At 47.2% G+C, this 13211-nt stretch overlaps 1 protein-coding gene across 12 annotated transcripts in view; it reads right to left on the bottom strand.

The window, feature by feature from the left end:
• The window catches only part of Ankrd6 (ankyrin repeat domain 6), a 137132-nt gene that overhangs the window by 24517 nt on the left and 99404 nt on the right, over nucleotides 1–13211 (bottom strand). For all 12 annotated transcript variants that reach the window (NM_001438209.1, XM_087550444.1, XM_087550448.1 and 9 more), the window contains 2 exon segments: nucleotides 122–220; nucleotides 8030–8128. In NM_001438209.1, the coding sequence (NP_001425138.1) occupies nucleotides 122–220; nucleotides 8030–8128 (198 nt within the window).

Genomic DNA, 13211 nt, shown 5'->3' on the forward strand with positions numbered 1-13211 from the left:
TACTCTTTCAGAGAGGTCTGGGTTGGCCTCTCATTGGCTGGGAAAAGGATTGCATCTTGAACGTACCACAGTGAGTCAGGCCGGCTCCTCAGCTCCAGTCAGCCGTAACCACCCCACTCACCTTGTCCTGTCTGTCCAGGGCACATCCCTCCCGGATAAGCGCTGTGAGGATCTCAGTGTTGCCCACCACAGTGGCCCGGTGCAAGGCTGTCTGGTCCCCCTACAAAATGACACAGAGGCAAGAACAACAGATTTCTCTAACAGTCCACATTGTTCCTTCCTTAAGCCAGTCTTGGGGTATCTCTTATCTCCTCAAGGAGACTGGTTACTTGCAGAAGGGCTTGGGCAAAGCAAGCTTTGGGGTCCCATTAGTAGAGAATGCACGCAGCAGAGCAATTTGTTCATAACTTGGAAGGGATCTTACGTCAATAGCAAGAATGGGTGTTGGCCTCAGATCTACCTCTAAAGGAGAGCCAGGCTCTTTCTGGCTGCCTAGTAGAGACATGTCTGGGAGCCAGGCTGTGTATGGCATACAGTTCAACCAGCAGCTCCTGCAATCCTTATTCCCTGCGAGGTCCTCAGGCCCAGATTACAGAGGAATCACTCTCCACTTGTGACAGTTTAAGAGCCTCATGCTTTAATGACAGGTGTGTAATTTGTTCACTGATTTGCACTAGCCCAGAGCAACACGGGGGTGTGAGGACCCCAGGATTGCAGCCTCCTCTCACATATTTCTGAGATGGCTCTGCCTGATTTATGCTGCATTCTGACCCTTCCTCAGCAATGGGATTCCTAGGGTGACTGGTTTTCTCCTTCAGGCACCAAAGCAGAACTTGACTCTTCCCCCCCTTAACTGTTTAGCAAGTAAACACCCCAGAGGAGATAGTAATGAAGGCCTCTGAGCTCTGGGCTTCTAGGAACACAGTTGATCTCTGGAACGTACTCAAGAGTCAAGTTAAGGCAAAGTCAAGTCATGACTGAGGTCCAGGCTTGAAAGGGGAGATGGGTGAACCGTGTGGATATTTTCAGGTAGGAATCATAAGCTAAGGGCCAACGGATCAGAAGAATGGGTTGTATATAGTTGTGTACCGTTTGCAGCGCCTCAGGGCTCTCACCAGAAAGAAGGCAGGGTCAGGGTTCTTTAGGATTCTATGAGTCAGCTGATAAGATTTGCATTAGTACATTTTTCCAGAGAGAGGGGCGAGGACACATTCCTGGACGTCTCTGAAACATTTCAGAGTTTCAGAATATATTTCATGTTACAGTTTGTGTGTGTGTGTGTGTGTGTGTGAGAGAGAGAGAGAGAGAGAGAGAGAGAGAGAGAGAGAGAGAGAGAGCGCATAATAAAACCTACTCAATCCTAGCCAGAACACACATGTGGCTGGGTACTTGGTACACACCTATAATCCCAACACTCAGGAGGCAAAGGCAGGTGAATCATGAGGTAAAAGCTAGACCTGGCTACACAGCGAGACTCCATTTTCAACACAAAATAACCTCAAATCTGCTTTTCTTAAAATAAAAATCATAAAAGTCTCTCTTAAAATCCACATGGAAGGGGGCTGGAGAAATGGCTCAGTAGTTCAAAGCATTGTTTCTCCTCCAGAGGACCCAGATTCAATCCCAAGTACCCACACGGCAGCTTAAAACTAGCTCTAACTCCAGTTCCAGAGGACCTAATGCCCTCTTCTGGTCTCCGTGGACATCGTGTACGCATGAGGTACACATACTTACATGTAGGCAAAATACCCATGCCCATAAAATAATTAAATTTTTTAATCTACAAGAAGTGATTTTTAATTTCTTCCTTGTTCTTTTGAATGCTCTTAGGTTGCTAGTGGCGAGCGGCCATTAATCATCCTACTTAGCTTAGATCTAGTGTGCAACACTAACCAGTGAGCCTCCCCCACCCCACCCCCCCACCCCCGTGGGATAGCGGCAAGTCTGGGCTGGGGTGCAGTGGTTTGAATGGGATGGCCCTCCTGGGCTCACGTACTCAAATGCTTGGTCCTCAGCTGGTGGAAATGTTTGGGAACAGGGGTGACCTTGTCAGATGAGGTGGGTTTTGAGGTTTCAAAAAAACTTCAACCATTCCCAGTGTGCCGCTGCCTCTCTGCCTCCTGCTTGAGGATCATGGTGTGAGCTTCCGGCTGTTCCTGCCGCCATCCCGTCACGGATTCTAACTCTCTGAAGCGTGAGCTCAGCTGAGCTTTATAAAGTTGCCCTGGCTGTGGTGTGTTATCACAGCCCTGGAAGACTGAGACGGGGCAGTAAATACCGGCTTTCTCCATAGGACCAGGTCTCTCCACCGGAGAGAATCACGTCTGGCACTATAAACTCAGTTAGAAACTGGTGGCTAGGGAGGCCATAGGCCCCAAGTAGGGAAGCCCCCGCTGTTGCTTTGCATCGACAGGATGTACCTCTCAAATTGCCTTCCAAATAATGAAGTTTGTGCCTAGAGGATAGCAAACCAGTCTGCTTTGGTTAGAGAAGCTTCTTTTTTGCAATGGCTATTGGCGACCGTAGATGCTCATAACTGGTCAAAGTGCTTTGCAACTTTAAAAAACTTGTTTTTAAGACAGAGTATCTCTGTGTAGCCCTGGCTGTCCTGGAAGTCGCTCTGTAGACCAGGCTGCCATCGAAGTCATGGAGATCCTCCTGCCTCTGCCTTCTAAGTCTGGAACTAACAAGAGTATAACCTTTTGACTTTTAACTATTTAACATATATAACTCCACACATTAGGTAAAGTTATTACCAATTACAATGTAAGCCATAAGAAGGCATGAGGAACAGGACTACCCCTCTACGAGCCTTTCTCCCCATTTACTTGATGATTTAAGGGTCATGGAGAGGGCTGGGAGAGGATGTGCAGCCCCAGCCCCATGACTGGTGTGACTGTCTCTGTATTCAACAACTCTGCCCCTGACACCGTCGGTTTTCATTACACTATAAGTTAGATTTGGACTATTAATCCAAAGTATTGAACTTGGAGAGGATCCTTCTGTGTCTTATGGTCATATATTGCACTGGCTGGTTTTGTGTGTCAACTTGACACAAGCTGGAGTTATCACAGAGAAAGGAGCCTCCCTTGAGGAAATGCCTCCACGAGACCCAGCTGTAAGGCATTTTCTCAATTAGTTATCAAGGGGGCAGGACCCAGCCCATTGTGGGTGGTGCCATCCCTGGGCTGGTGGCCCTGGGTTCTGTAAGAGAGCAAGCTGAGCAAGCCAGTAAGTAACATCCCTCCATGGCCTCTGCATCAGCTCCTGCTTCCTGACCTGCTTGAGTTCCAGTCCTGACTTCCTTTGGTGATGACCAGCAATGTGGAAGTGTAAGCTGAATAAACCCTTCCCTCCCCAACTTGCTTCTTGGTCATGGTGTTTGTGCAGGAATAAAAAACCTGACTAAGACACATGGAGAATGTAACACTTATACGTGGCTTCCTGGAGATGAGCTAGACTCAGAGAAGGGTTTTCCGGGTGGAGCCATGCTCAATGCCCAAACACGTCAGATGGGATCGCATCCAGGTCTCAGCTTTTTAAAATTCCGCCAAGATTTCTAAGACATCTTATTTTCTTATCAGATTAGCCATGGGTTGTCCCAAAATGGTCATTTTAAAAAAATAAAAAGATTGTTCTCAACGAGAAATGTGAGCTCAGTACTGACTCAGTCGGGTTCCTAGCAGGAGAGGCCTTTTAATCATCCCACAAATGACGGGCATTCTGCCAAACATTCCTGGATCAATCGGGGCAGCCTCTTTAGAAGAAACCTGCATTCCATGCTACTGCATATAAAGTGGGAGCAGCGTGCCCTACTCGGCAAGTCTTGTCAAACCGTCCCGTGAAGGGCTCCGTTCAGGTCAAACGGTCCACCGTAGTCCTCAAGCTGCTCATGAAATGAAGAGCTGAGGCAGCGTTGGGCCAGCAGGCACTATTGCTTATTACGTCTTTGCTCACCTACGGAGGGCGTTTGCTTCCTTTGAGACAACTTCCCTTTGCGAGACTCCAACTTGATAGGAACACTAAACCCGAGTCTTGTGTTGGTTCTTAGCAGAACATTTCCAAATGGAGCGTTAAGACTCAAGGAGATCTGACAGCTGGGTGCAGTCGTAGTGAGAAGCTGTCCTGAGCCAGCTGGCCCATTCAGGTGCGACCCTGTGCAAGCATCTGAGTCCCACTCTAGCTTTACTGCCGCTGTGGAGAGCCTGGCGCTCTGCTGACCGTGTCTATTACTGCCCTGCTCTTCACGGCGGGACAAACAGGGCTGTTCTCCAGGGCTAAACTGGTTCCAGTGGCCTCCTCCAATCTTAGACGCTAGCCCTCTCATGTTAGTTACCAAGATGAGAATGAAAGGCTCTGAGAGAGACAGAGTGCGGGGATGGGGTAGGGCTGGGGAGCCATGTGTGGAACCACTGAGTCTCCAGAACTCAGCTGAGCCCAGACCCTCAGCTGAAGTGCTCTCAGTTACCTGAGAATCAATTCTTGGCTCCTATAAAACTAAACACACAAAGGTACTATAGCATATATTCTTATTATTTTAAATATACTACTAGTTACATGTCCTCTTCTAAACATGACACAAAGGCTACACTTGACCTACAAATGGACCCACACAGCAACTCTGACTTGAATACTCGGCTTGAATAGGATCTGTATCAGGAAACCCTGAATTGATAGAAAATGCCAAAGGAAGCCTAGTTCTCTCAGCACATTTCTCCATATTCCCTCAACACTTGGTGATCCCTAACCTGTTCTATCGATAAGCCTCACGTAGGGCAGCTAGCTAATTCAAACTGTAAAGCCTCTTTGCCTTTACAGCAAGCTGCCACCAGCTTTTGAAGCCAGTCCAACCTTAGCACCAGTCTCCAAAAGGAGCTGGCGTCTGTGAGGTTGGGGCTGCCTCACTATGCGAGCTGGGAGAGCAGCATCGAGGCCAGCCAGTCCCTAAGTCACCCAGGGTCTGTGTGTTAAATGATTAGCTGGGAAGGAGCAAAGGAAGAGACACTGCCAGGAACACTGCAGTTGGCACTCTGATTTGGAACATACTGGCCTGCTAGCACAGCAGTCTGGACTGCCACCATTCGACGTCCCCGAAATGCCAGGGCTTCACATGGCAGAACCCCAGAACCTGAGGTCTAAATCTCTGTTCTGAAATGCTTTGACTTCCATCTCCTATGCAGTGAAAAGCACTGGGTGTCCCAAAGCCAAGCTCGTGAATGAAGCCCTGGTCATGCGGGGATGGAGCGCACCCCCTTCCGGAGGAAGCCCCCAGGGGCCCAAGCAAACATGCTATAAGCAAGCCCTACACCAACCAGGTAGCGACACGAAGCGCGCGGGGCTGACCTCTTCTTTCTCAGATCTTCTAGGGTCCTTCCTAGCCTTTCTTCTCTGCTTTCTCTTTTTTTTTTTTTTTTTTTTTTTTTTTTTTTGGTTCTTTTTTTTGGAGCTGGGGACCGAACCGAGGGCCTTGTGCTTCCCAGGCAAGCACTCTACCACTGAGCTAAATCCCCAACCCCTTCTCTGCTTTCTCTTATTTTTGTCTTCCTTCATGCTTTTTACCTTGGCCACAGGATCCTGGACTATTTCAGGGGTAGGAGTCATGTGCTTACTCATTGACCAATCAGAAATGGCGTTTGAGCTCCTCTGAGAGTTGATAGGATTAGCGGGAGACAAGACAGAATTTGCTCCCGGAGCTGCAGATTCTAAAAAACTGGCTTCCACGGGTTGAAATTCATAATAATCCCACTCCAGGCCACTGAAGGTCATTCTTCCTCTAATTCTCAGATATTACCATGCCATAAAGATCAGTATCTGCAGAATATGAAGTTAGAAGGAAATCTTTATATAGTCAATGTGCTTCTATCCACCTCCGAGATGGGGAACTTCTAAAGTGACACGCCCCTCCACTGTTAGGTCCCGTTCTTCTTTAATGATGATAAAGCAATTTATTTGCATTCTTGTCGATATTGCAACGCTGGTTGTCATCAGGAACGGTGAGTGCACAGGAAACAGGTGGGTGTCACCTCAGTCCTGCCTCCAGCTTTCACGCTGTTGTTACAGTGTTTCATATCATATGGAGAAGCAAGGTATGTACGGTCTACATAGGGTAGGAGGATGTAAAAGGCCCCAATAGCTCAGATAAGAGCAGGGTTTTATCTAAACACAGGGCTGGCTTTCCTCCTGCCCTGGCTCACCAGGGCTGCGCTGTGAGAATTCACGCCTGCTGCTCTGTTCCCTTTCCATACCGGAAACATCAGCCTAGGGTCTGCTGCACAAGACCACGGCAAGCCTCAGACTCAGCACCTGAGACTGGAATTTGGTTGGATAGGCTGGCATGCCTGGCACTGTGACAGTAGCAAGCAAGAACTTTAATTATCAAAGAGAAGCCTAGGTTATCTTTTTTTTTTCTTTCTTTCTTTCTTTTCTTTTTTTTTTTTTTTCGGAGCTGGGGACCGAACCCAGGGCCTTGCGCTTGCTAGGCAAGCGCTCTACCGCTGAGCTAAATCCACAATCCCAGCCTAGGTTATCCCAACAAGCTCGTACCACCAACTCGAGGCACTACCTTTCCTCTCATCATTTATTTTCCTGTATTTTCCATCAGTCCTCTAAGGAGACGATATGGGTCAGGAATGGTATATTGGTGACAGCGTAGAAAAGTAAAGTGTTATCACCCCAGGTGAAAATCAAAAGCTTAAAGCTAAATCAACATTTCTCAGAATAGCACCCTTGGTGACCCAGTAGGCTTCAGGTATAACCAGAGATTGTATGATATGCTGATAAATCCTCTGCCCATGCATAAGACCAGTTCACATACCTGCTTACCTGTTTGCCTGCCCCTAGATAGGGTCTCACATACTCAAGGCTAGCCTCAAACCTGCTACGTAGCCAAGTCATTTGTGAATGTGTTTGTCAGGTTTTAGGATACTGTACAGAGTTGCAAAGAATATTCTAGCTAGCGTTGCTCCAAGTGAATCTGGAAGAAGTTATTACAAGGTCAGACTCTGGAAGATGCTGTTTTACTCGCAGAACGTTTATCTGTCAAAATCGTACTGTGGTGAGCGGGCTCAGTGATTAAGAGTACTTTCTGCTCTTATTAAAGGGTGTGAGTTTGATTCCCAGCACCCACAGCTCTCACAGGGTAGTTCACAATCATTTATTGGCATTCCTGTAGATAGTTCAAAGCTTGTAAATAACTCCAGTTTCAGGGAATCTTATGTCCTCTTCACCAGGCGTGCCATGGTGCACAGATACACACGCAGGTAAAACATCCAGATAAAATAATATATAGAAAGAAAGAAAGAAAAACGCTTCCTGAAAATGGTTCCCAGTCATACTGTCATAGTGCTTTCTCCTTATTACTCACTGGAGGACCCTCACTCCTCAGAGACTCCACCTTCTCCAAAGACCCAAGGGAACAGGGTTCTGTGCTGTGCAGTTCCACTCAGCCAACGCTCAGACACGCAGACCTGACACATGATGTCGGAGGCTCCAGGGTGAGTCCTGTCCTGGCACGTCCTTGAGCTGATGGAGTCATCTCAGTAATAGCACAGAACTTTCTGGAGGCCTTGTTCCTGCGTTCTAAATCCCTTCTCCCCTTTTAGTTGGAATGGTACATCCAACTAAATGAAACTAAGATTAAAAGAGGGGAGGGGATGGGGAATGGGTTTAAGTTTCACCTTTGCTTTAGCAGTAAGTGTGGTCAGACACATATCTAGTGGGTCTTTCCAACTACCAGTGTCCTTTGCCCTAAGACACAGACAAATGCTCTTAGAGACTGAGCTCAAATGCTAACGGAGTGACGGAGAACCAGAGTGGAGGAGCCTCCAGCAAACTAGTGTGTTGCTGAGAGTGGGTCTCCCAGGAGGTATTCCTAAGAAAGCTGCTGCCAGCACAGGGACCAGGCTAGAGCCAAAACCATCCTGGCACTCTTCCACCCTCCATCCTCATACTGCCAATGTCGGCACCGAAGGATGCTACCCCACACTAACTCCCGGCCAACCCTGCTCCGACGGAGGGAACGCCTACTTACATCATCTTGTACATCGAGGTCACAGCCAGCCTTCAGCAAAATCTGCACCACAGAAAGATGACCCTTATTGGCAGCGAGGTGCAAGGGGGTCCGGCCATGCTGTTAATGCAAAAGAGACGGCTGGTTTTAGAACAAGATACCCCAAGCAGGCAGGACACTGAAGCGAACGAAGATGGCGGCACATCAGCCTTCGAGAACGCCCTGCCCCTACCCCTAGTTGTTCTTTTACTCTGGCAGGGGATTCTCAACCAATTTATCCAGAATTGAAGTTGCCTTGGTTAACTTGGCCACTGGAATTGTAATTGACCAAGAAATAAAAGTGTTCCGTTAAGAATAGTGGTGCACTCCTTGAATCCCAGAAGTCAGGCAGTTCTCAGAGTTCCAGGCTAGCCCAGGCTACATAGTGAGACCATGTCTCAAAACAACAACAACACCAATAGCAACAACAACAACAACAAAATGTGTTTTAAAAAAGCAAAGAGGGTTGGGAATTTAGCTCAGTGGTAGAGTGCTTGCTTAGCAAATGCAAGGCCCTGGGTTTGGTCCCCAGCTCCGAAAAAAAGAAAGAAAAAAAAAAAAAGCAAAGATTTCTCTTAGTGCATAATTCTTACATTTTAAAAAAAGATTTATTTATTTTATGTTATGCCCACCAGAAGAGGGCATGGGATCCCATTACAGATGGTTGCGAGCCACCATGTGGTTGCTGGAACTTGGACTCAGGACCTCTGGAAGAGCATGAGCCCTCTCTCCAGCCCACATCTTATTTTTTAAGCACCAAGTAAGTGCAAAATGTGGGGTTTCTTGTCCTCCTGTTTTCCACTGGTGCTAATACCATAAGGTGGTGAAGGGCTGTGACCAAGAACCTGAATGGAACCTGGGGGACAAACAAATGTCAAATTCTTCAGTTCCTGAAGATCTAGTCAATAACTCCATAAACTTAAAAGCCATAGCCAAGCAGAGGTGGATTGGAAAAGGCTCTGCCTCCTTTTAAAGACAGATTTTAAAATTACGAAATCGACCATTTAAAAAATAGTATATCAAGATCCACATACCTGACAACTATTTAAAAAAAAATTCAGAGAATCCATTGCTGTTCCTGCGAGGCCTTCCAGACCTCTTTGTGGCCCCCAAAAGCTAACCTTTCTTTTGAATTTGGCACTTATCTTTCCTTTGCTTTTAATTACACTGTCATTTCCTGTTTACTGCCAGAGGCAACATACAGGTTATTGTTTCAAACTTATCTCAGGCACGTGAAGCAACAGAGTACCATTTGGCTTTTCTCTTTGTACTTTTGTTTGTTGTTGGGTTTTGGTTCAACATTCTATTACAGCGATGTTACACAATGTTGCAGTTTCCCACACCGTATCCAGGTATTCCCTGTGGACTGTTGTGAGGGTTAAAATCATGTTTTAAGTTGACATTACTATGTGTAAGAGATCTTCCATCAAAAACGCCTCTAACCCATAAGCCCCACTTGCAGGACAGGTAACTTCCTGGAATGCTGGGGCTGTTGTTTATGGGAGAACTAGCTATGTGTTTTTCACTTCTGTAAACAAGGTTGGCTGCCCCAAGTGCATAAGATTTGCTTGATCACAAGTAATGTGGGAGGTACTCAGGCAGTACTCATCCGGATATATGCTTGCCCAATAGACAAAGGTGAGAGAACTTGTGGGTTTTGACTTTATAAGCCTAAAGTAATTTGGTGTCATACTCTGGGAATCCTGGGTAAGGACCTGGTCAGTGTCTATCATCCTGGCCAGTATTTGGCTCAGATATTAGAGTAGTGGTCTTATTCTTGCCCAGTAGGAGCAACACTACAGTGAGATGGTCTTCTCAGCCCTGTGCCTGAGTCACAGGGAGAACCATTCCCTTCTCTATAACTGTATTAAGTTTGTGGGCTCCCATGGTGTGTGATACCCAAAAGGAAGTGCACTTTGCTGAGCGTACATTAGCTTCTGTCCACGGAACTAACTTTGTCAAACTCCCAACTCTCCCGAGACATCCTGTTTTCCCTCAGGATTTACTGTGAGGAAAAGCTATATGACTACAGCATTGGAGGAAAAGGGACTTATGGGGGCCTTCTATCCAGCCTTTCTCACCGAGAACCCACTGCCGTTATTGATATTCTAGTGGGATAAGCATGTTTATGATCTCGCTAAAGCACCCGTTAGTCATGATAACTAACCATGGAGAAAACAACAGACAAAAAAGGATCTTAATTCCTAGCCATGAAATCCAATCAAAACAGTAGAATGAGTCTGGGAAGAAAGAGGCCAGAGCTTGCTTTAAAATTAGAATTCACAATTAAGGGACAAGGTTACTCCCAAGAATTAGGCTACAAAAAAAAAAAAAAAAAAACCTTCACAAAAAGGGAAGGTCGCAAAGGAGACAAAGGACTGACCTCTCTTTCTCGTCAAGTGCTACTTAACCTTGATCCTTTCCATGAGGCAAGGTGCCCAAAGGGAGGGAAATGAATGGGTTTTACTCTTGGGCTCAGGCTCCAAGTGTCATTGATGTCCTTGAAAATGACCTCACATCTCAACACTGACTAAGGGACCTTCACAAAGTTTTCTAAGGCATTCTGGATCTCAGGATAGCTCATCGTGGGGCTGAGGGAATGTGAGGAAAGAGACACAGCAGTCAACTGCAAGTGCCTTAAGAAGAAAAGCAGCAGAGAACAGGCATGGAGGACTGCCCGTAAAGAGGCTAGACCCAGAGACACAGCTCAAGGGACCCTGGGGATGTTTCCTACCTATTCCTGATAGGCATGGAGAATAAAAGGTTTGTCTAAGTGAGCATAGGCAGAAGGCAGAAGGGAAACAGCGTGGTGGTTCCTCCGTGGAGCCTAATGTTTGCATGACTGCCTGGTCCTACGGTTCCTGGCCTACTGACCATGTCAGTGGGATGGCCTTTGGGCACTCACGACAGGATGAGTGTCTTGTAGATAGGGCAGGGGATGATACAGTGCCACATGGGTGCTGGCCCCCTGATTTGGACTTCATGGTAGCCAGAACTATGAGAAGCAGAGGATCTGCTGCTTGGGCCGCCAGTCTATAGCATCTTGTTTCAGACGCTGAATGGACTAAGATGGGCTCAAACCAGATCACATGCGTGAATGCACCCAGAATTACAAACACAATGTCCCTTAACTGCTGACATATCCTAATCCAAAATCAGAGTATTCTCGTTGAGAAGTAAAAGGCTAGGGCTGCTGGAGTCAGATAGGTCTCAGTCAGCTCTAGCGATGCCTGGTGATTTAGTGTAGGACCATTACCCAAGCCTGCTTTCTCATCTGACTCCACACCCACCCAGACTTGATACAAGAATGAAGTACAATCCTCCACCTGGTGTGGCTTCCCTTCTGCTGCTGTCTGTCAGCCCAGCCCCCAAGCTAAGGAAGTCCCCCAACTGTTGTGCCTCTTGGACAGGCAACCCTACACCTTTACCACAGCAAAGCATGGTGAGCTGTTCACACTGTCATCTAGGCGTGAAGAGACAGAATTTTCAAGGCTCTCATTTGCCGGTCCCTCCTTCCACATCTTGCTTCCACTTTGAAATCTGCTCTGAAGTTCCCACTTTGTGCTTCTGCTTACAAAGTCTTCCTCTCTGGAAACACCCTTCTCTAAACTCCTCCTCCTGTTTCCCAGCCACTTCTGCATTCATTCATTCATTCATTCGTGGCATTTGCCGTTTTGTGTTAGAAAACCACAGAACATCCTGAGACCAGCTTGGGTGTGATCTCCTCAAAGAACTGTGCCTCCAATGAGTGATGAATCAGGTGGACACTGGGTGGTGGGAAGGACACGTGTAGGAGGTCCAGAGTTCCTGGAGCACAGGGACACTGGAGCAAATTCCATAACACCGGTGTTGTAGTTAGGGTTTTATTGCTATGAAGAGACACCATGACCATGGCAACTCTTAAAAAGGCAAACATTTAATTGGGGCTGGCTTATAGGTTCAGAGGGTCAGTCCATTATCATCATGTCAGGAAGCATGGCAGCATGCAGGCAGACAGAGTTCTTGAGAGGTAGCTGAGAGTTCTACATTCAGATCAGCAAGCAGTAGGAAGTGACTGTGAGCCACAAGACCTGGATTGACTCTGAGGCCTCAAAGCCCACACCCCCAGTGACGTACTTCCAACAAGGCCACACCTCCTAAAAGTGCCACTCCTTATGAGTCTATGGGCGTCATTTTGATTCAGACCGTCACAGCTAGATTGACTTTAGGACACAAATGGCAATTGTGGGGTGCTGAGAGGCTCAGATTCAAGGATGACTCTGCCCTCAGGGGATGTGTCAACTTCCTGGTCCACGGTAGCAGATGCAAGCACACAGGGGCTTCTCTGAGAAAGCTCTCGTGCCTACCTACACTCAGCTCCTTTGCTGGCCTCTGGGAGGGCACAGCCCTAGCAAAAGCAGACCGAAGCTGTCAGGTCCACCCCTGACAAAGGAAGAATGTAAGAAGCAGAAATGGGCTTTATTTTCAGAACTTTCTGTCATGAAGACCAAGAACAGCCGGGCCTTTTAGAGAAGAGATTCTCCTACCCAGTGCCCAGCACACCCCTGGCCTGACTTATGGAAAAATAGAAAGAAAAAAAAAGCCCAGCTCCCTAGAGGTAGGTTTTTACACAACCTAGGTCAAGATGAAACTACTGCTATTTCTACGCCCCTAGGACTGGTGGGGGAGGGACCGTAAGCAGGAGAAAAGACTGTACGGTACAAATGCTATGAAGAAGTGTTGGTGCACCGGTACCCTAGATTCTATCCTCAGACAAGCCTGACTCAGCCTAGACCATCGGGCTCCACAGAGAGCAACGAAGAGCAAAAAGACAGCGGCAGTAGATGCTTGCTATGCTGAAGACACTGCTAAGAGCCTCACGCTAGCTCATTCCGACCTCCAACTCTGTAAGGTGGGCACTATCAAGCCCATTTTACAGATGAGGAAGCAAAGGCATAAAGAGGCTCTCACTTGTTCTAGAAATACAGACTCAGTCCGCAAGCCCTCTAACCCCACCCCCATGTTCTGACTCACCCATACACTGGCCGTGAGTGTGTGTGTGTGTGTGTGTGTGTGTGTGTGTGTGTGTGTGTGTTGGTGTTATAAACACCATGACCAAAAACAACCTTAAGAGTTTATCTCACATTCATTTCCATGTCAGAGTCTGTCACACTAAGGAAAGGCA

This window comes from Rattus norvegicus, chromosome 5 (genome assembly GCF_021556685.1).
Source record: "Rattus norvegicus strain SHRSP/BbbUtx chromosome 5, alternate assembly SHRSP_T2T, whole genome shotgun sequence".
NCBI lineage: Eukaryota > Metazoa > Chordata > Mammalia > Rodentia > Muridae > Rattus > Rattus norvegicus.